Source organism: Nicrophorus vespilloides, unplaced genomic scaffold (assembly GCF_001412225.1).
Source record: "Nicrophorus vespilloides isolate i.1.1-1 unplaced genomic scaffold, Nicve_v1.0, whole genome shotgun sequence".
In the NCBI taxonomy this organism is placed as follows: Eukaryota; Metazoa; Arthropoda; class Insecta; order Coleoptera; family Silphidae; genus Nicrophorus; species Nicrophorus vespilloides.
This window is the reverse complement of record NW_017097108.1, coordinates 65802-89405: the sequence shown is the minus strand read 5'-3', so window position 1 is coordinate 89405 and position 23604 is coordinate 65802. Positions and strand designations below refer to the sequence as shown.

Here is a 23604-nt window from a genome sequence, read left to right as displayed (position 1 = left end):
AAATTACCAGAATATCACAAATCTCATAGAAATACCATTATACTCATATTATTCCCTGTAATTTTAGCTTTAATATGTATTTAAATATTTTATTTATCTTCGGTACTTTTCCAGAAATTTGATAAAATGTAAAGACATTCATTTTTTAGTACGTCATTTTTGACAGTAAATTACATGATTATCACAAATCTCATAGAAATACCATTACACTCATATTATTCCTTGTAGTTTTAGCTTTAATATGTATTTTAAATATTTCATTTATCTATTGCACTTTTCGAGAAATTTGATAAAATGTAAAGACATTAATTTTCAACGTTTTTGGTCCAATGTGAATAGTTTGCTTCAATTTATTAGGAGAAATCTATGTGAAAAAATATTATATGTAAACAAAATATATTTGATGAATCATTTTAAGAAATATTAAAAAAAAAAGTGATGTCAAAATTGGTTTCTTCCAAGATTTTTTTCTTTTCCTGCAAATAAATCAAATCGACATGGAAATAAACAAAACATGTTTGTTTACAGTACTTTTGACAGTAGTGCGAACATCATCAAACTTTGCAACGTTTACATTCGACCTCGGTTTATTGAAAGAGGCGATTTTTGAATTTCTACAGTGTTTATATTTGTGTGGAGTTGACTTCTGAAGAAGTGTAGCAGTGAAGTTTGTATAAAGAGCAGAGAATGTCGCTGATGAATCGAAGCACTTTGGGTGGAGGAGATGGGATCAGGGGGAAGGTTGGAAGCGGTGGCGCCACCGGCAGTCCCCCTCGCAGCGTCCCCAAGAAGCGGACGCCGGTGCCGTCGAGCAGGAGATTTGCAACACGCGGTGCTACACCTTCAACGCCCGGACTCAAGGAGCGGTTGCGAGAGGCTATAGAGACGTACAGCACTCCACCGCAGAGTCCGTTGCGAAGGAGATCTCTTACCGTCGCCGAGATCACGCCGACGAGGACCAAAAGCAGCATCAAGTAAACAAAAAAAACATCCACATCAGACATCAAACACCTAAAATCAGACCAAATCCTTCAGTACTGTATTTGTCCTTTTCGCATTAAAATTCCCCGATCGTGAACCTATTTGGTAATACTACTCAGTATGTGTGTGTGTGTGTATATATGCATCCCTTAACGTTTACACGCAACCCCATATACATATACAATTTAACTAACAATTTAAATTGGTAACACTGACAATTGACAATTACGTAAGCAATTGACGTTTCTTTGTTTTTGCCATCTGCATTCAAAATTATGAGCAGTGGCGGAACTTTAACTTTTTGCGCGGGGTCCAATTGAAATCTTTTAGATATCTCATAGAAATCTTATAGAATAACCTCATACGAATTAGTTTTAGAAATATCATTAAAAAACCTTTAGAACTTGCATAAAAATCTCATAAAATTATTAATTTTAAATAAAACATCAGCATAATCTAACGATTAAATGATTAATTATCATTTAATTAAAATAAATATGTAATGTTTTTAGAAAATTACCAATGATTAGAGTTGCTATTAGTAATACATATTTTTTTTTTGTTAATAATAGTAAAATATAAGAAAGAAATGTTCGATAGGAACAACATTCTATTTACTTGCTTTGATTTGCTAGATAAGAAAGTGTTTTTACATTTGATCATTGACTAACGGCAAATCTAATTTAATACCATAGATAACATTTTTTGTTTTTATGAATCAAAGCAGAAAATTTTGATTACTGCAATCAAATTAAATTTAATGATCACTTATTTTTGTAAAATTTTCTCAATATTATTATTCGAATTAACAACAAAACTATAGAGATTTTTTCCAAATTCAAATTTGGTATTTTATCAAATATTTTTTATTGTTTTTTAAGTGAAATGCAGAAGACAAATTCAAAAGTTACATTTCAAAAGTTAATCAATTTTTCAGTAGGTCATTTTTGACAGTAAATTACATGAATATCACTAATCTCATAGATATACCATTATACTCATATTATTCCTTATAGTTTCAGCTTTAATTTGTATTTTAAATTTTTTATTTATCTATTGTACTTTTCGAGAAATTTGATAAAATGTAAAGACATTCATTTTTCAACGCCCCAATTTTTCAGTAGGTCATTTTTGACATTAAATTACTTGAATATCACTAATCTCATAGAAATACCATTATACTCATTAGTTACATTTCAAAAGTTAATTTACCAATGTTAACAGATTATCTTAAGAAACTTTTAATTTTATTATTTACATTTTTTTTTGTGGTCCATCAAATCGTACTTTTTAATTAACTATTTATTTGATCTATATTTTATGCAAAATCTCTAAAGCAATTCAACTTTCGACACTTTTAGTTTAAATATTTGGAAAAATTATCAACTTTTGTTTGTTTATAATCAAAACGATTGTAAATTGAAAGTAATAATGAAGATTATTTTAACATTGAACTTTATATGTAATGTTCATATTAAGACAGATTCAAAATCAAAATTTTAATAACTAATTTGCTATATTTATTTGGAAATTTGGTTGATTTCAAGAGAAAAAAACGAATTCTGGTTGTAATTAAAAAAAAAATAATCAAAATTTACAATTTATCAACATTTTCTAGTTGTAATTTAAACAATTAAAATTTAATCAAATATTTTTTCTTGTTTTTTTAAATGAAATGCAGAAGACAAATTCAAAAGTTACATTTCAAAAGTTAATTTACCAATGTTAACAGATTTAAGATTATCTTCAGAAACTTTTAATTTTATTATTTACATTTTTTTTGTGGTCCATCAAATCGTACTTTTTAATTAATTATTTATTTGATCTATATTTTATGCAAAATCTGTAAAGCAATTCAACTTTCGACACTTTTAGTTTAAATATTTGGAAAAATTATCAATTTTTGTTTGTTTATCAATCAAAACGATTGTAAATTGAAAGAAATAATGAAGATTATTTTAACATTGAACTTTATATGTAATGTTCATATTAAGACAGATTCAAAATCAAAATTTTAATAACTAATTTGCTATATTTATTTGGAAATTGTTGATTTCAAGAGAAAAAACAAATTCTGGTTGTAATTAAAAAAAAAATCAAAACAATTAAAATTTAATCAAATATTTTTTCTTGTTTTTTAAATGAAATGCAGAAGACAAAGTTCTTGAATTACCACGGATAATCGGCGTTTTACTCTACATTACAAAAGATTAAATCATATCTACATACACTTTTTACAGTTCATCTTGAGACATTTTTAATTAAAATTTTTGATTCGCTTATATTAACAATTAAATCGGTTGTTTAATACCAATTTTTATTGCATTTTAAAGTGCTTTACAACAAATTATCGATGAGATGAATTCAATAAGTTACATATTTAAGATCAACAGTTAAAACACATTTTTATTGCATGTTTTAAATGTGAATTGCAGAAAAGTAATTCAGATGCTTAACTAAATGCAGCAAACGTTAAAAGCATGCATATTTACTTGTTTATCCCATTAACAGTTTAATCTTCGTTCTGCATTCGTTTTTCGAATTCTGCGTCTACCGGGAATTCGCGTTCGCGGAAACAAAAAGAGAAGTAAATAACGGAAAAAAAGAAAAAATATATATATAAAAAAAAAGAGGCAGTAAAGTTCGTCTCGTGAAGGTCAGAGTTTTATGAATACGCTCGGAATCTAGATGCAATGATTCGTCGTCCTTTATCCGCTCGTGTCTGCAGCACGTTCTCATCCTTCGTGTTTTATCTGCGTTTTCGGTGGGCCAGGGATGTTAGGTCGAGTCTCGATGTTTGACCCAAGACGATCATCGTGAGATGATGATGATGATGATGACCATAACCCACTTTTATTGCAAATATATAGTATCAAGTTCGAGTCGAGTTGCGAATAATATTACCAGGCAATTTAAATCAAATTGCGACGGGAAATTGTTGTTATTTAATACAAGATTCGGAAGTGATGTATCTTATCCTATTTTTTTCTTTTTAGTTAAATTCTCATTTATGCAATGTTACATGTAGATTAACGATGTGAGGATGGGACGAAGAGGAGAGTGGCGAATCGTGTTTTGAATGTTAGAGCATTGATAATATGATGCGTCGTGTGTATTTGACCTGCGGTATAAACGATAACCTCTCTCCTCTCTCTCGAGGAAAAACCCATGCTGTCCGTATGCAATTGTTGTTAATTATGTGTGTGGATACATATGGGATCTAGACGTCGTTTTAGATTAGATTTTTTTCTTCTTATATTCGCGTTTTCAAATCCGCCACGTAAAAGTGTTAAATCGAAATGAAAATATTGGATGGAAGTCGCGTTTCGTTTCTCTGTATTATTATTATTTGTTTTTCTTTTCTTCGTCTTGTGTATTACTTTTGCAATGTTTGTCGCGACAAAGGGGGAATCCTTTTACTAAATATAAACTGTTGGCAAACTGCTAATTTTTCGCGATTTTTTTTTGATACTGTATGTGTATATTAAACATATTTTTTTTTTATTTGCGATACAAATATAAATATTGGCTTCGTACCAAAGCCGGTTTACACTCCATTTAGTGCGATATTACTTTATTATGGATAAACTGGTTCAAATTTTCATTCAAATTTCGATTAAAATTATTTATTTGATTTATATTTTATGCAAAATCCCTAAAGCAATTCAACTTTTAGACACGTTTAAGTGTTTTGGAAAAATTTGGAAAAATTATCAATTTTTGTTTGTTTATATAATTGAAAGAATTAATGAAGATTATTTTAACAATGTAATATGTTAAAACAGATTCAAAATCAAATTTTTTATTTAATAACTAATTTGCTATATTTATTTAGAAATTGTTGATTACAAAGAGAAAACGAATTCTGGATGTAATTAAAAAAAAAATCAAGATTTACAATTTATCAACATTTTCTAGTAAACGAATAAAATTTGGTTTTTACATAAATTTTAAATGCACCAATTGTATGTAAAATTGATTCGAATCTAAATTTGAAAATATATATTTTTCAACGTTATGTTTTGATGTTAAATAACAATTTAGATTTTATCAATATTTTCTATAATCAATTTGAAATTATTTAAAGAAAAATGTGAATATTTCTTTATTTGTAGATGATAATTTGGAAATATTGCTTTTAAAATTATTAATTTGAATTTTATATAAGTTAATTGCAAACTTAACTTAAGTTGAATTAAAATTTGAATCTCAAATACAAAACATTATATATATTTTTTGGAAGACTGACAAAATATTCATAGTTTAAAAATTGTCGTATGATATATTATGAAATAAGTGTAGATTATATAAAATATTCAAATCTGTGTTAGTAATGACACTTTTTTGTGTTTAATGAAATTAAGTTAAAAATCACGCAAATTGTATATAGATTTTTGCTTTCTGCTGTTACATAATTGCGGATATTTTTTTTAAATCTAAGCTAATTCTGACTATTTTTATGTGATTCACAAATTATCGAATGATGAATTGGATTGGTGGTTTTGTGTTTGCACGTTGTTGTTTTTTTTTATAGTTCTAATCGTGCAGAGAGATGTTGAATAGATGGCGGTAATTCTAATTGGTCAGCAGCCAGCCGGTGTCTATTGTGGTGGAAAAACTGATCGGCTTTTCCGCCTGGTACGTAATTAGCTTTTGCGGTTTTTCCAGTGGTCGGGGGGCGCGCGCGAAGAGAGGCTGTATGTGTGTGCAGCACGCCTTCTAGATCTAAAAATACTGACGCGTTCGGTCCGGGCCACAGAATCTCTCTGCTCGATGCTTACTCCTCTCTCTTCATCTGAAGCCTTTTTCTTCTTCTCGAGAAGCAAATTCGTACGTAACACCGGGGACGTTAGTTTGTTTTTTTTTTTTGTAATTTGGTTGTATTTATATACTTTGTTTGAATGTTTTTGTAGGTTGGCGTCGCCGTCGTCCGATCAGGAAGAGAACGGCGTGAGGCGGCTGCAGAAGGCGACTGGGCGGAGGGTTGGAGGCGCGGGGGTGGTCGGCAGGACGGCCGACGCCGGGCATCGCGTGAGCCACCAGCTAGTGCTGAACGCCTGGCGCCGCCGAAGACGACAAGTGGCGGCGCTCACTGACTCACGCGATCAACTCCAGACGCAGGTTTGTCATCGACACTTTTTCTGACCCTACCCTACCCTATGCTATTCTTCTACCCTTATCCAAGCACACTCTAATTGCACCTCACACATTTCAATACCATATTTACATTTCGTATATACTATATAGCTTAATTTACTCAATTCTAGTTATATATTACATGCATCCAAAACGAGTTAACTTGTGGTACTTTTTGGTGAAGTCAGGCAATTTTAAACTTAAATAAGTCAATTATAGTGATTAGATTATAAAAACAGATCAATTTTCATCTATATCCAGTAACAATGTTATAAACTAATTTCGGTATTTTGCTATACAATTATGCATAAAAAAATAACCTATACAAAAGTGACAAGTATTACTTGAATCGTTTTTGTATACAATATAAAGATTACATTAAAGTACCAACGAGTATTTAAGTCTGTTCACACGTCTATTTATAATTTCAATACTGACATAAATGTGCCGGTGCTTATGAGTACCATCAAACGACAAAGGGTTAGATCAGAGGTTCCCAAACTTTTTTTGTGTCGTAGACCCCTTGCCATGTTTTTCGGTTTTGGATAGACCCCCTACTTACCTGGTATTGAATTTTTGTAAATTTATTATTTATATTGGGACATCTTTATAATTAATAAGATCTTTGCTCTGAGACTGCACGTATGCTTGTAACAAGATGATTATGGTATATCATTATGTGCAGGTTTTTACAAGTTCAAAATGTATTGCGACCACAAAGCGAATGCCTACATCCTACAACTTACACAATTTTATAAACATATATAATACATTTTTTACTTTATAGATATTTTTATAAATAATGTATATGTCTTTATATTATAAGATAGTATAATGTAAGTAAATAGGTACTATCAGTGTATGTTGAGATCGGGTCTATATCGAAATCCCGACTATATCAAAATCCAGACAACCATAATCCCGACTATATCGAAATTCCGACAATGTCTTTTATTAATATAATTTATACAATAACATTTTAAAATTATTCCGAATCTACTATTATTTAATATTAATAACAATGAATTAATTTTAATTTAGTATATATATCTTAATTTTAAGTTTTATTAAGTCAATGAAAACAAATACAATAATAAATATATATTGTTATTAATAGTGAATAACAACAATTAATAATCTCAACTCCGCGCGTTATATTCTAGAAATAAAAAACTCGAGCGATGAATTTTCAAAATTATCTTTATTATAATACAAAAATGAATAAATTATTTTATAATGAAACACTATGAGCTATTCCGCTAACTCATTAATGTTCTGTTTTGGCGGTCATATATAATACAAGACACTGTCGAGATTTCGATACTGTCGGGATTTTGATACAGTCGGGATTTCGATATAGTCGAGATTATGGTTGTCGGGATTTCGATTGCCACTACCGTGGACCCCCATTTTCATTTCATGGACCCCCAAATTTTTTTTCGCTGACGTAGACCCCTTGCAAGTTTGTCATAGACCCCTGGGGGTCGATATAGACCACTTTGGGAATCACTGGGTTAGATACACTTCAGATCTTTAAATGTGCTACATTTAGTGATGAACTTATATGTTTCATCTTAATTTAATCAGCGTGGTATAGGATGTGTACTACCTTCTATTAGTTGTTTTTGATAGTTATGCAAAACGTGGAGCGAATTGTACTTGATTGATTGGTTTATTATTAATGCACTCACATTCAACGAATAGATTTTTTTTTGTTAGTTATTGCGTCTACTTTCTATGAATCAAAAGTGATTGTTAAATAAATAACTTTCATTGATAATTATATGATTAAATTTGTTAAATACGCCAACGATTCAACGTATGAATTAATAAATTGATTAAGACGCGTGGGAGTCTACATAAAAAAATAATCTATTTATAGTTTTGGTTTAGCTAGGTTTTTCCAGCCTTCGGTCTAGGTGCAGTATCTGCAGATCAATGCATCATTTGCTTATTGTGCATTTCCTTTCCAATTTACATAATTCAATTTAATTTTATATTTACATTTTTTTTTAATAATATTAATTACTTTATTGCATTGAATTTTCAATTTTAAACAATTTTTACTCATTATTATTTGACATAAAATGATTATTTCTTTTTTATTTTTATTTCATCGTCTTATGATTTCTCAACAGCGAAACGTAGAAATTATATGTTTTTGTAATGCATACGGGCATGAATAATTGATGAGCGCAAATGGAATAAAAAGAAAAACACACACAGACGCAAGAAAATGAAACAATCATATTGTTTCATGTGTGTGTGTGTGTGTCTCTGGATTTCGTGGAAAATGCGTTTGGAAAACAAGCGGTTCGAGAAACGTGCGGCCTTTGTATGTGTGTTTTAACGAAGCGCTCGATGATCGCTAATCGATTGATTCTTCGATTTTCGTATGCGGTAACAGCAAATTATTGTGTTTTTTTTAAGAGATTTCGCACTGACAACAATAATATGCACGTATTTCTGTATGTTGTTGCAATTAGAATTGCATAAGAAATAACAACTAATGCTGTATCACGTGCAAAATGATTATTATTATTATTATTATTAGTTATGCAGACGCAATTCTTCAATCTGCGATTCATCTGCGGTGATTCGTTCGCTGCGGTTTAGCATTTGAACTTAGTCGAATGCAAGCAATTCTCATCCACTTTTTTCTTTACTTTTTTTTTTGTTTGTTGCTGTTCTTCCTTTCGCTTCACATTAGCAATCGTCGCGACGACCGGCGCCCCGTGTCCTGCCTATTTTCGTCGTTTTGAGTCAGTCTTCGTCGCGACGACTGTGACTTACGCCTTTTAATAATTATTACTTATTTCCACTCTAAATTAGAATATCCGAGGCGGCTGTCTGCAGTCTTATTTTCTTTGTGGTTTGGAGTCGATATAATTTATTGCATGAGATGATTTTGATGATTTTTGTTTGTTTGTTTGTTTGTTTGTAGATGGAGCAGTTGAAGATGCAGGTAGATGTGCTGCAGAAGTTGAGAGTGTCGGAGGCGGGCAGAAGGGGAGAGGCTGTTGCGGAATGCAAGTCGTACGAGTTGAATCTGGTAGCAAGTAGACTGCTCAACGAGGAAATGCAACAGGTCTTTATTATACTTCTTTCCAAAAATAAACTACCTCATTCCACCGATCCAAACTAGTTCTGCCTCATCAAACTCTTCGAGCCTCAACAAAAAGTACAATTTAAGAAGGAACATACAAATATTTACATACTCTTGACATGCACGTATTATATTTAACACAAGGATTTCTTGAAGTAACAATAATTACCTTTTACGCAGATACTAAACTCACAAAATTACATTTTTCCATATAAAGTTTGGATAAACTTTAAAATCTACATTTTTTTATGATAAAATTTGTTGCTTAGGCTGCTTTGGTTGCGAAGAACAAAGTGGAGGATCTTACGGGAAGATTGGAAAAGATGAAGTTGGAGCTGATGAATGAGCGAAATCAGACTAAGAATGTGGCAAGTCAGAGAGAGCTTTGCGAGCAGGCTTACGCTGCGGAGAAGCAACAGGTTCAGTTGCTCAAGGAGGAGAGGAACGCTCTTATAACCAGGGTAAGTCTTTCGCAAAGGTTCCCCAATTTTATACATGATTCGGTTAGAAATGTGTGATTTTCATTTGAACGTCTATTTGATTGTCATTCTGAAGATAGTTTCGAATAATGCAAAGACTTATCTATTTATATATTGAGAAAGTGTAATATTTGATAATCAATGTTTACTTTATATTATTCTAAAAAAAAGTGTGTTTAACAATTGCAATTTTCGGTAGCACCGTAGACCACGATAGACTTTTTATATTTTCGGTAGCACCGTAGACCACGACAGACTTTTGATATTTTCGGTAGCACCGTAGACCACGATAGACTTTTGATATTTTGATTCTTGCGTATATTTCTGGTAACACCGTAGATTATGGTAGAATTTGAAAAACGTTTGTAGCACTTTTTGAAAATTATAATATCGGTAGCAACGAATATTCGTGTTTAAAAATTATGTTTTGATTGATTGTAGATTATGTTTTTTTTTAATGCAAACATGGGTGTGAAAGAAATGAGAAATGATTAACATATTCAATTTATTGATGTGGGAAAAACCTCGATATTATTTTTAATTGTATTGTAGCAGAAAATTACGTGCTTTACTCTTACCATCACTTTTTAATTACTTGTTAGTGTAATTACAAAAGAAATGGTTATTAGCGGTAATAACTTAAATGTAAATGTATTTTATTGTAGTTTGAAAAGGAACCTTCCATTTCAATACAATCACCCATCCAAAACTTTCGACGAATTGCTTAACTTTAGAAAATTGCGAAATATCAATTATTGTGAAATGGTAATTTTTCTATGAATTGATACATTATACATTATTGTGATTTATTGCGGATTGAATTTACATTTGCGTTAATCTGTTCTACGTTGGAATAAAAAAAAGAAAAGATTAATATGATAGTTTGTGTAGGGAAAAACCTCGATATGGTTAATTGCATTTTGTAATACATTATACAGCACGTGCTTCGCAATCTCTCTATAATTGCTTGTTGATCCATCATCTTCTCAAACCAGACATTTACCAAATATTTGATTGTTGCAAGTTTATTAAAAAAAAATATATCAAGGTTGAAATTTGTTGACCTGTGCTCAATTATGATTAGAGCAATCACATTGCAACTAATTTTATTTTATATAAACGATTGAGCTGTCTCAAATTATAGCGTTGCAATAAAGATCAATGGATCATCATCGTTTGTTGTGTAATTGGAGATGTCTTCGTCTGATGAGGAGAGTAAAAGCAGGTGTTCTCCGCTCCGGGAATTCCCAAGCGGTTAAGAAAATCCCCTGCACGCACGTCGCTCTTTGCATATATGAATTTCATTCACTAAAGTAGAGAGCATATTCGGTCGGGGAATTCCCGGCTCCGTTCGCCTCACTTACTCACTTACTGTTCAACTTACACATTACAGTTTAGTAGTTATTAATGTATGCAAACGTTCAATTAATAAATATGCGTGCAACCATCGAGAGAGCTCGTTCGTACGCGAAGAAAAAAAAGCAAACGCATTGTGATGCAACATCCTTTAAAAAATTGTGTCTAGGAAGCGCCGCCGCCGCGATTGTGAAATTCGGTCTCGCTTTTCAATGTCTTTATTTAAATTGCGTTTTTTTTTTATATAATCGTACGTTAACACCGTTGATTTGTTATTCTAGTGACTAACCGCGTTGAATAGCAATTATCTCATTGCTGCTGCTGCTGCTACCGTTTTGTTATCTGAGGGGGAACTTTAATTTCAGACGCAGCAGAAAAAGTCCCGCCAATAATGGTTTGTTATTAATTCATTTTAGTGTTACTTATTTTTTTTTTTCGTAATCCATTGTTTGAGCACGACTTGAGGAAGCGAGCGTAAACGCTGTACTTTACCTGCAACAATAACACGCTAATGTCACACTACTGTTGTTGTTGTTGCTGTTATGATGATGTGGTTCATTTTCATTCCATTTTTGTTTTAATCCTCTTTCTTTGATTTGATTTGTTATTGTTGCAGAGTTTTTTTTTTTTTTTTTCGTTTCGTTCCAAGGTCGGAACCCAGAGGTAGGCCTCTCATCTGGCGGTCGCGTGGGTGCGTGATACACACCGTACATTTTGTTGTAACCCTGCTTTGTTGTGTGTGTGTGTGTGTGTGTGTGTGCTTTATCTCCGTTTCTCTTTCCATCTGAAATAATATGGTCGTTTGGATTTCCTCGGAATGTTGTTTTTGCTTCTTGCTTGCTCTCTCCTCAGTTGTTGCTGCGAGTCGCGATTCTCGGTAGGAATTGGTAGGGAATCCAGTTTCTCTCTGGTTCCGCGAAAACGTACCGTACAAATCGGATTCGGTTGTAGTAGTAGGAAGGTTAAAAATGTTGCCGTACTTTCCATGCACACCTACTCGTTATAATACACGCAATACTTCTAATGTCAATTTGGATTGATAATATTTCCATCAATCATTTTTTTATTTTATTGAAGAAAGTAGATGTTTTTAATGATCATTTTCGATTCAATTGAAGAAAAGCTCTCGTGTTTCATGTTTGCCAAGCAATTTGTGCAAGTACTTGCGATTTGGTTCAATTTGCAACCAATGAGATCTTTATATTGTATTGAAGAAAACCGGTTGTTTTTATCATAGCTGCGACCACACAACTTCAGATTAGTGAAGTTATAGAGTTAGTGAATGAGAGTTTTCACTAATAAGATTTAGAGTTTATTTATATTTTCATAATTCAAATATTTTGAATTTTTTTTCATATGGAATGTAGAGAAAAAAAAAATTAAAGAAAAGCTCTCGTATTTCATGTTTGCCAAGCAATTTGTGCAAGTACTTGCGATTTGGTTCAATTTGCATCCAATGAAATCTTTATATTATATTAGAGAAGATCGCTTGTTTTTTATCATTAATAATCTAGATAGCTGCGACCACACAACTTCAGATTAGTGAAGTTATTGAGTTAGTGAATGAGAGTTTTCACTAATAAGATTTAGTGCTTATTTATATTTTCATAATTCAAATATTTTGTAATTTTTTTTCATATGGAATGTAGAGAAAAAAAATTAAAGAAAAGCTCTCGTATTTCATGTTTGCCAAGCAATTTGTGCAAGTACTTGCGATTTGGTTCAATTTGCATCCAATGAGATCTTTATATTATATTAGAGAAGACCGCTTGTTTTTTATTATTAATAATCTAGATAGCTGCGACCACACAACTTCAGATTAGTGAAGTTTATGAGTTAGTGGATGAGAGTTTTCACTAATAAGATTTAGTGCTTATTATTTATATTTTCTTAATTCAAATATTTTGAAATTTTTTTCATATGGAATGTAGAGAAAAAAAATTAAAGAAAATCTCTCGTATTTCGTGTTTGCCAAGCAATTTGTGCAAGTACTTGTGATTTGGCTCAATTTGCATCCAATGAGATCTTTATAATGAGATCTTTATTGAAGAAGACCGCTTGTTTTTTATCATTGATAATCTAGATAGCTGCGACCACAGAACTTCAGATTAGTGAAGTTATTGAGTTAGTGAATGAGAGTTTTCACTAATAAGATTTAGTGCTTATTATTTATATTTTCTTAATTCAAATATTTCGATTTTTTTTTCATATGGAATGTAGAGAAAAAAAATCGTCGATCTATGCGTCGAACTTCCATTTTTTGTAACAATCTTATCATCTTCATACTTTATTTTGTTTGCACATTTGCTTGTTTTTTTAAACAAATACATTAATTTCGCTCAACTCTATAACAGCTTGAAACGAGCGTAAAAGTAATCTGAAAGTTATCGCACAAAATGAACAGATGTAAACAAGTCTGAGTCATGCTCTTAGTTTGTGTAATTTGAAGATTTACGCATGGCTTTTGAGAGGTTTTAGGCAACTTTATAAAGCGGAACTTCTGGTTTGGGCTTTATTTTTCTCCCCAGTAAAGTCGTTTCGCTTCTGAGAAACGCGCGCTTTTTTTTTGCCGAAAGGGGGGTGATGCGTGTGAGTCACCCTTTGAGAACGGACTGCGTTCTGGGGGGGTAATTGTTGTTGTTGTATGTTAGGGAAGGAGGAGGAGTAGGAGGAGGAAAATGAGTCAGAGGAGCGTCGCGACGCTTGCCTGCGAGCGCCGCCACCGGTGAAGCAGCGCCCGTCAGGCTGGCTGTGGATGGCGATTTAATATGCGGCGATTGCTGAAGTCGTTATATATACATGATTATTATTATTACTACTATACACCTGTGTGTCAGTCAGGTGCGTGCCTCTGCGTGTCTGTATTTCAGATATTACGTTATCCGTTCTTCATTCTTTCCTTCCTTCCTTCGTTTCCTAACTACCCACCAAACAAACAAACACATCCGCTCACTACTCCACTTTTTCACCTTTGGTAATGTTGTGGGATTTTCTGCGACCGATGAATGATGATTAAGCAACATTCCCGCAAATTAGCGGTGAATTTCCTTTTTCTACGATCTATTTATAGAATATACACGTACAATACATTAACGAAACTGTTGATAAATTATAGTTTAATAGTATTTGACTGAGAGATTCTAGGAATAATATATAGTAATTATATATCAAGCTTTGAAAATGTTATCGAATTTCTCAAACATTAAATTAACTATTGGACTTCCAAATTAAAGGGATTTACTTGATTTGTAATTTCTAAATTGATGTAATAAAAAGCTTTCATTTCTTGAAAACTACGAAAGGTGTATTAAGTACTTGTATAAGTACATGTGTATCACAACTAGGGATTTTATTGAATACCAATGGAATATTTGTGATATTCTAATTTATTATCAAATTTGAAGTTATGTAATAAAAAACTTGTCTCTACATTTTATCGAATTTCTCAAATACCACAAAAGATAGATCAAATTTTGTAAGTGCAAATTATGTTTGAAATTGTAGAATATATTTTCAAAGTAATTAAAGTTGTATAACACTTGTGACTTTCTGAAAGTTGAAGTAATGAAAAGCTAAGCGCTTTTATATAAAATTGAATTTCTTCAAAATCACGGGATTTGGACAAAAAAAATAGCTAAAGAATACTTTAGTTCTTGTAATTTACTGTCAAATTCTTTTTAATGTTCTATTTTAATGTTAAAATCTATTTAGTATTCTAGTAATTTACTGGAAAAGAAAATGAAAATTTAAGATTTCTACGCTTTTCTCTATAGACTTATTTTGTAATTCGCGCTACTCATCCTTTCCTAGATTACGGAATTAAAATCGCATGTTTTCTCGTTAACCGAATGTAGTGAATGCATAGGATGTTAGCACGTAGACAGCAGAGTCATGTTATCATTATCGTTATACAGATTACTAAAAAAAAAAAGATTGTTGCTGTATTTATTCGTAATGTGTCATATAACGTTTTTCGGACTAAAACGAATCGTCTGATTGTTAATTGTTTGGATTTCGATATTATTATTATTATTATTGTTCTATTTGGAAATTAAAATCTAATTGGAATACAATTATTTATTGATGATGTTAGGAATTATTTTGTTTTGTAACAAATATCAGAATGTGATTCATGTTAGAAATTGCAAAAAAAAACAACAACAACTTTAAACTATTATGTGAAGTTTATTGATGTTTTTTTTTTTAAATGTTTATTTAAGAATATAAAATTAATGTGTATAGTAAGCAAATGCAGTATGTAACCTTGCAGATTGAAGAATTTGAGCGAATGATAACTGTGGAGCAAGACTACAGCAAGAAGTTGGAGTTACTTGTTCAGGATAATGAAGTGAAGAATGCGGAGTGGAGGGAAAAGTGCAGTGCGTTGGAATTGAAGACGGCACAGTTGGAAAAGTGAGATTTTTCTTTCTCTCGTTTTCTACATTTTTACAATGTATTTTTAATGATTGTGATTAACTCTCGATGAAAGGTCGAAGGTGCAGAGAAATGCGGAGATGCAGTCGATGAGCATGAAACTGGAGAAGCTGGAGTCTAAGGTGCAAAATCTCAAGTCGATGCTGTCCAAAACGCAGAAGGAGAAGAACAACGCTTTAGATGAGAAGACGTTTTTATCCGCCAGGTTGTTCCTTCTGGAGAGAGACATGGAAGCCAGAGAAGCGCATCGTTGGTGGAAAACCACAGGACATCTAGTGTACAGATCATTGGGAAGTATATCTCAAATGCTTTTTCCCGCTATTCCGAAGGACGTAATCCAGAATACGATTTGGGCGAAATGAAACGAACAAACTAAAGGGACAATTTATATATATATATATTCATTATTATACTTTTTTTTTTATTTCTCATCATATTTACAATCAATTATTGTTTAGCACTAAATATTGTACTATGTAGCATTAACAAGAAACGTTAACTAATAATTAATAATAATGATTTGGTTAAAATAAACGTTTTGGTGAGTCACAACCTAAATTTTAAACGTAGTGAACACAACCTAAGGTAGTGCGCAATAAGTATCATCTATGTTTAGCAAAAAAAAAAAAACCATCACTAACCGCAAATGTTTTAATTTTTATTACTATTCTTAATTGGCTAAGTAATAAGTGGACATAATTTGTTATTTTTTTTTGCTGATCATAGACGATAGTATCGTAATTGACTGGAGAAAGTATCAATATGTTGCTTGCTCAAAAATATATGAACGAAAATTAACAATAACAAACAGAAAATGTTGACAATTCTCCGTAAATTGTATATGTAGTATATTGTATATATAGAAAATGCAAAAGCAATAAATATCTTTGTGACTTCTCTCGTAACTACACGTAAACAAACAAAGGTAATAAGTTCTATCACTTGAGAAGTCTCAAAATTCACCCGTTTCTCACTTTTTTTTCTTCTTCCTTCCTTACGCTTCTTCGTTTATAAATTATTACTTTTGATTCCTCTTTGGACGTGCTGCTGCGACTTTCCTCCTCCCAACAGTATCACATTTTACGAAAACGAAGGACAAATAAAAAAAAAAGAGTACAAGTGGGTACAAAAACAACATCACAGACTGTGTAATAAATCGAGAATGGTCGCAGTTCGCAGACAAAGGAAAATAATTAAAAAAAAAACAACAGCAACATTAAAACAATGGTAACGAAAAAAAATGTAGAAGAACCTGGGGGAAATCATTGTTTCCATCCCGTTTCTTCCAGTTATTTATCTATTATTTAACACGACGTTTTGAAGGCGCGTTCCGTAAACGTATTGTCTTGTTATATTATTCATGCGAGATTGTTGCTTGCTTCTTTGTGCTATTTTACCTTCTAGCAGCGCGATTTTGAAAAAAAAAAGAAAACCCTACAGTCTGTCTCTACTCGCTCATCTCATCTCTCGTGTTATCCGCTTTGAGAGAATCTGGTCCCTAAATGTACGCAATATAATCTATACATATGTATACGAGTGTAAATCAAAATTGCTATAAAATCCTCGCGAAACGATCTAACACGAAGGGCGGCGAGTTTCCGATTTGATAGGGGTGCGGAACAGAAAAATTAATTGGACTAGAGATAATATCAAACGGAATTCGTCGTCGCCCAACTTTGATGATCATCAAAGAGCCGAAGGTGTAGTTGTAGAAGACGTCCAGATCCTCTTCCATCGATCACACCATTCCGAAACCTTCGGTGCCTTCGCTGATGGCCAACAGCAACGACTTCTCGAAGTGCTCGTAAGAGTCGTAGTCGGGAAGGCAGAGCTGATTGAAACTGCAAAGAATTGCGTTAAAATTGTTGAATTAATTGTTGAATGTAAGAACTTGCCAAGTATGCGCGGTTGGCAGGTTGCCGAAGGTCGGTGCAGCGGTGATCTGGAACCTAGGATTGAGCTCCTTGAAACCGCCGGGCGGGAGCTGCGAACATCCTGTGGTGAATTGCAATAACCTGGCCATCTCCTCCTGCGTGAAATTGCTGACTGCCGCCCAAAACCATCCGACGATCCTCCGGAACTCCACCGAGTTGCCGTTCACCACGTTGTGCTGCTTGAAGTCCGCGATGGAATACTGCCCGGTGCCGCACAGTAGCAACTGGAAAGCCCATAGTAACAAATATTATTAAAAATCAAGCATCCCACATCCAATTACAATAAAATCCTTTTCGTTTTTCAACAATTTGTTAATTAATAGGATGGAAATACTTACTTCAAGTTCGTTCTCGTCAAAGATGCTGAGCAGATTGTCGGGAATGAGTTCATTCAGACCCTTGAGGAAGGCCTCCAACTCGTCCTTGATGCTCTTCGCAAGTCGATACTGGGCGAGGGCATCCAAATACTGATGTTTGCTGTTGTCGTCCACTCGAATCTTCGTGCCGTTCGGAATCAACTCGATAAGTTTACTCAACTGTCCGCCACTGTCGTATTGTTCCTCCACGAAGAAGATTTCCGTGTCGATTTCGTCGATGTCGTTGTCTAGGATGTACTTGACTTTGGACAAATACAGGTCGGGATCGTCTTGTTCAAAATACTGAAATAAAATAATTGTCTGTTACTGTCTACTAGTTGATTTAGCTTATAAATTATACCTTGTAGTGAACTCTAAGACCTATGACCTGCGCTAGGAAGGACCTGGTGAATCGGGCTCGAACCAGCTGACGATATGAACCGCCGAGTGCGCTCTCGTACAAGCACTTTCCCACAACTTTTCCGGCGAATTCGTAGTGTTTCAGCTTCAAGTTGCCCGTTCTATGTGCGTTCGGATGCACCAGAGACTGTTGACCGTCGTGAAAGCTGCGGAACAGGTTGTACTTGGGATCGAAGAGCTGCACGCAGATGAGCTCGAACCATTCGCGCCGAACGCCACCCCAGTCAATACCCTCTTCCCCTTGAAACGTGATCTCGAAGTTCCTGCACCAATCCGACACGCTGAAGTTCTTTGTTGCTTTCATGCTGGACTCCAACAGCTTTTCGCGATTCACCTTCATACTGAGCTTCTCGTGGTAATGCTTCTGGTGATACTTGCGCACCTCGTGGTAGAAGAACTCTTGCTTATCTTTAAACGTCTCCGAGCCTCCCATATTCTTCAGAAGGTACTGAGCGAAGGTGGCTGCTATAACGTTGCGCTCTTTGGAGACGAGCTCCAGCTTCGGCTGACATCCGTCCTCTATCGTGAAAGATCCGTCGTACGCGTCCAGCTGCTTCGTCGGCGACGGCACTGACGGTTGGAACGTAAACTGCAACATCGACAAGACAACTATAATAGTAACAGAAAAATTCTGAATACATTTCAACTTACTTTGGTGGAGGGACACAGCCTGAACGTGTACAGTCTCTTTGGTATGAATTTGAGGATCAGTTCTTTGATGATGAGCTGCTTTGGTGAGACGTAGCAAAGGACGCGTTTCGGTTTGAAAGCGTGATCGCCGTTGATGCCGACCAGCTTCGCTTCGTAGCAGATGTTATGATTTTTGGAGGCGACGTTCTTGTGCACCAGCGTGGAATCGATACCTGCAGATGGAGATTAAGTTCGGTTAATGAATGAATGGATGGATGGATGAGGAATCTCAATCACTCACTATTCAAGACGATAATGTCGAAGTCGCCGTTATGCAGTTCGGTGCCATTGTATTTGATCGTCGCGTGGAAACATCCCTCGTACAGGAACTTCAGCTGAATGCTGATTCTTTGGTTCTGCCAGTCGTAATCTAGACTCACGGTGTATCTCTTCTCCTCAGTTACATCCGGATTACAGCTCTGTGATTTTCCACCCAGCTGCGTCAGCGTAACTGTGTAACCCTAAAACAATGAACTGATGAGTATTAATTACATATTAATTAAACTTTGTACGTACTCGAGTTGGATCATCGGAAGGTGTGAATGTGCATACATTGTTGTATTCATCTCTGGGTTCGATGTAGAGGAGGTGCGCAACGCTCGCCGTGCAGACGACGGTGCTGCAATGTCTGAGGACGATGGTCCTTTGGGCGTCGGCAGGACCAGCTGTGAAGCCTCTGGTGAACGGGGATCCGGCCACGTGCTGGTTTCCGATCATAACGGATATCCGGTAGTGGCCGGCGTGTCGCACCATGAACTTGACTCGCGCTTGATTCGCGCTGTTCGGGTCCGTTGGTGAGCCCAGCTCCGTGATGATGGCCATCTGCAGAACAGGTGTATTCCGAAATATAGGATGTGTTCTACTGCAAATCTACTACAATTCTTACCTTTCTGGAGCCCTCGGAGACTTCGACGGACAGTTGATCGGTATCACAGATAGGGTAAGGTTGTCCGTTGCGTTGGAAGAAGTGGACGGTGAAGCAGACGGTGCTTCCGACCGTGTGCGGATCTGACCAGTTGAAGATGACCTTGCAATTGGAGGGTAGAAGGTACTTTCCCGTCACGTACTGCAGAAGGGAGTGCTTCGCTTCCGGGGCCAAAGAGGGCTGCGTGATGGCGGCCAGAGTAACCAATCCGGCCATCGAAACCGATACCACCAACATTCCACCTGTTACAAAACAAAACAAAAACAATCAATAAACAATCAAATTTCAGCAACAAATCACTTTGACAGCTAACTTCACATCAACATCCATCAACTAAAGAATCCTCTTAAGTAGTGTGAATAGCCATCAATACTTGTCAAGTAACTTATAATTAATACAATAAGGACTGCGTACATCTTAAATAGATAAAGTTTAACTTACCAAGTAACAAATCATGTATTTGACAACCTGGACGAGTATTAATACCTGCAGTACATCGTACAAACAACGCGTCTACCAGTTGAACGAGAACAACAACTACCATTTCAAACAAACTATTGTTGTCATGGATACAGATAACAGTGAAGTTTACGATTAACGCGAAGGGTTCGAATTTCTTTTTCTTTTTTACAACACTGTTTTTAGCTGTCAACGTTGTTTATTATTTACAAAAGACAATCGCTATTAAACAAAATCCATACGTTTCAAATCCATACCGTAATCAATCATCTGTCATCGTTGAAAACAAATGTTATATTAAAAAAAAATAGTTTCTTCATTATTCAGTAATTGTATAATCTATTTCTTATTACTTTGAGCTGATGTAAAAAAAAAAACAAATAATTTCAAATTTAGTTGAACGAATTCCGTTTTTGAATAAAATTGTGTGATACCTTAATCTAGTGGACTTTGATTTCTTTAATCATATGTCAATGTCAAAATTTGGATTTTTTTAGATATTTCAGATATTTTTAATTATATTTTCATGAAGATTACTAAAACCACAAACGAACGTAGAATTAGTTATTTTTTTGTATAAATATAAAAAAAAACTGACAAATCGATTATATTTCAATATTTTGGATTATTCAGACACATGTCAATATTAAAAACAAACGATTCTCAATAGAAGTTATAGTGAGTTATGCTGTTTAAATAATCAAATATGTTAACTAAAAACATAATCCTGTTCTATTTTACCATTTCGGTTAGGGTTTGTGTGCTTTCGTGCACTTGGAGATTACAAGAATAAAACCTATGCACTCACAGCCTTTGTCAATACCTACAGTTGTTACTTGAAAGTGACTTATTATACTAAATGTAAATAGTTAATAATGATCAACGTAATAACTTCTTTTGTTATTAACTACAATTTATTATAATTTAACATTGAGAAATAATAGATTGTTTTGATTATAAAACCGTTCATTTACATAAAAGAGACAAAATCTACGTTTTGTTTATGTTTTTTCATTCAACATACTTGATTATTTAAATTAAATAACTTCTGTTGAGAATTGTTTGTTTTTAATATTGACATGTGTCTGAATAATTCAAAATATTGAAATATAATCGATTTGTCAGTTTTTTTTGACATCTGTCACATCAATATTGACATCTGTCTAAATAATTTAAGTTTTCAGTTATTGCAAGCCCGACAGCCGATAGACAGTCTATTGAAATCCCGACGTTCGAAATCCCGACAATCAAAATCCCGACTATGTTGAAATCCAGACTTTGACATAGTCGGGATTCCAAGCGTCGAGTCTCTAATACAGTCGGGATTTCGATAGACGGTCAATCGGTTGTCGAGTTTGAGATATAGACACTGAAAACTTAAATTATTTAGACAGATGTCAATATTTAAAAACAAACAATTCTCAACAGAAGTTATTCAATTTAGATAATCAAGTAGGTTGAATGAAAAACATAAACAAAACGTAGATTTTGTCTCTTTTATATAAATGAACGGTTTTATAATCAAAATAATCTATTATTTTTCAATCATGTCAATGTTAAATTATTATAAATTGTAGTTAATAACAAAAGGAGTATTTACATTTATTATAATAAGTCACTTTCAAGTAACAACTGTAGGTATTGACAAAGGCTGTGACTGCTTAGGTTTTATTCTTGGAAACTCCAGGTGCACGAAAGCACACAAAAAAAACCCTAACCGAAATAGTAAAAGTGACGTTTCGAATGCACAACAACACCGTCATCCCCCGCCGCCCCCTAAACTAATCCCTGCACGTGTCTGAAGATCAAAAATTATCACGTCCAAATATACTTGAAACAATAGAAGTTTTGCATTCAATTACAAGTTTAAAAAAACAAACAAATAAAATAAAGCGAGATGAATTTTGATTTGATTTACGGTCGACGGCCGCAAAATACGCACCCAATAATATCTTGTGTATGATGGTGCTACCAACAACAAGATCACACAAGATTCCCCACATTCACGATTTCATCACGCCGCCGCCTGCCGCGATGCGAGTAGAGTAGTAGTAGTAGTTAGAAAATAAGATCTGGGATGAATCACGCCGACGGATTGCATTTGCGTAAACAAAGAGGAAAAGATCACGACGAAACACTGGCGAGGAGCGACGGACCCACCGACACCCACGGAAATCGACCACAACTGCACGAAGAATAACAGCAGCAGCAGCAGCAGCGATTGCAGACAGAGGAAATATCCCAAAAAAAAAAAAAAACAGGTTTCGCATCGCTCTTTTCGACCGACACCCCTCTTCATGATCGGTGCGGTGCGAAGAGGAGGAGGAGGGTAGGAGCACCACCACCCTCCCTCTACACTACACACATTCACAAACCCTCCTCCTTCCCCAAATGGAATCGGGTGGCAGGTAGAAAAAAGCCCACCCACATCATCCGATGATTCGCAATAGCATCGGGCAATCGGCGAAAAATGCGGTCCTCGCAAACAGTTCTTTTTTTTTTGCATTATTTATTCCTCGGTAGTTTCCAATGAAAGACCACTGCTTTATTGAATTTAGTACAATAAAAAAAAACACTTCAGGGGTTGATGACCACTACAAATGGCAACGACATCTATACGTTCACAAAACGGACAGAAAGTTTTAAACAACAAATTCTTTCTGTATTTGTAACAACAAAACTTAATATTATTGTGATATATTGATATCTTCAAATTTGCTAGGAAATTGTATTTAAAATTCAAATTTTCTTATTTTTTTTTTGTAAATTTTGAAAAATTATGAAAATCGTGATTATATTTAGAATGCTTTGATTTCTATTGTTTGTTACAATTCAGAAAAGTTGAAAATTTAACATAATTAGAAAATATTAAATTTTTCTTTGATATCTAATAAGATATTTTTAAATTTCATTGAAAATCAATTTTATTTTCTCCATAAATAATTCAGATCTTTGAAAAAGTGAAATGAATCAATAAACAAAAGTATGACAAATATCTTACTTACTTACATACTTTATAAAATACTTGTCAAGTATCAAATTACTTGTACTTGCTTAAATTAAATTGTAGGAAAACGTAGGAAATTGTATTTAAAATTCAAATTTTCTTATTTTTTTTTGTAAATTTTGAAAAATTATGAAAATCGTGATTATATTTAGAATGCTTTGATTTCTATTGTTTATTACAATTCAGAAAAGTTGAAAATTTAACATAATTAGAAAATTTTCGAAAATCTTATAGAAAATATTAATTTTTTCTTTGATATCTAATAGGATATTTTTATATATCATTGAAAATCAATTTTATTTTTTTTATAAATAATTCAGA

The 23604-nt window shown here is 33.8% G+C and overlaps 2 protein-coding genes across 5 annotated transcripts in view; one reads left to right on the top strand and one right to left on the bottom strand.

Moving 5' to 3' along the window:
• The first annotated feature begins 563 nt into the window (after positions 1-563).
• On the top strand, positions 564-16603 carry LOC108558944 (plasticin). Its single transcript, XM_017916041.1, has 6 exons — positions 564-974; positions 5895-6102; positions 9062-9205; positions 9493-9684; positions 15329-15471; positions 15548-16603. Exons 1-6 carry the CDS (start codon positions 688-690, stop codon positions 15852-15854), a joined length of 1281 nt encoding a protein of 426 aa, XP_017771530.1. The 5' UTR covers positions 564-687; the 3' UTR covers positions 15855-16603.
• Positions 16343-23604, bottom strand: part of LOC108558942 (apoptosis-resistant E3 ubiquitin protein ligase 1) — a 31281-nt gene continuing 24019 nt past the window's right edge. For 2 of the 4 annotated variants that reach the window (XM_017916037.1, XM_017916039.1), the window contains exons 4-11: positions 19779-20059; positions 19409-19714; positions 19134-19353; positions 18854-19065; positions 18144-18791; positions 17765-18085; positions 17388-17659; positions 16343-17333 (exon numbers count right to left, since the gene is read on the bottom strand). In XM_017916037.1, the coding sequence (XP_017771526.1) occupies positions 17231-17333; positions 17388-17659; positions 17765-18085; positions 18144-18791; positions 18854-19065; positions 19134-19353; positions 19409-19714; positions 19779-20059 (2363 nt within the window). In that variant the 3' untranslated portion in view covers positions 16343-17230. The remainder of the gene's footprint in view (positions 17334-17387; positions 17660-17764; positions 18086-18143; positions 18792-18853; positions 19066-19133; positions 19354-19408; positions 19715-19778; positions 20060-23604) is intronic. The other 2 variants (XM_017916038.1, XM_017916040.1) reach the window with 1 other exon arrangement.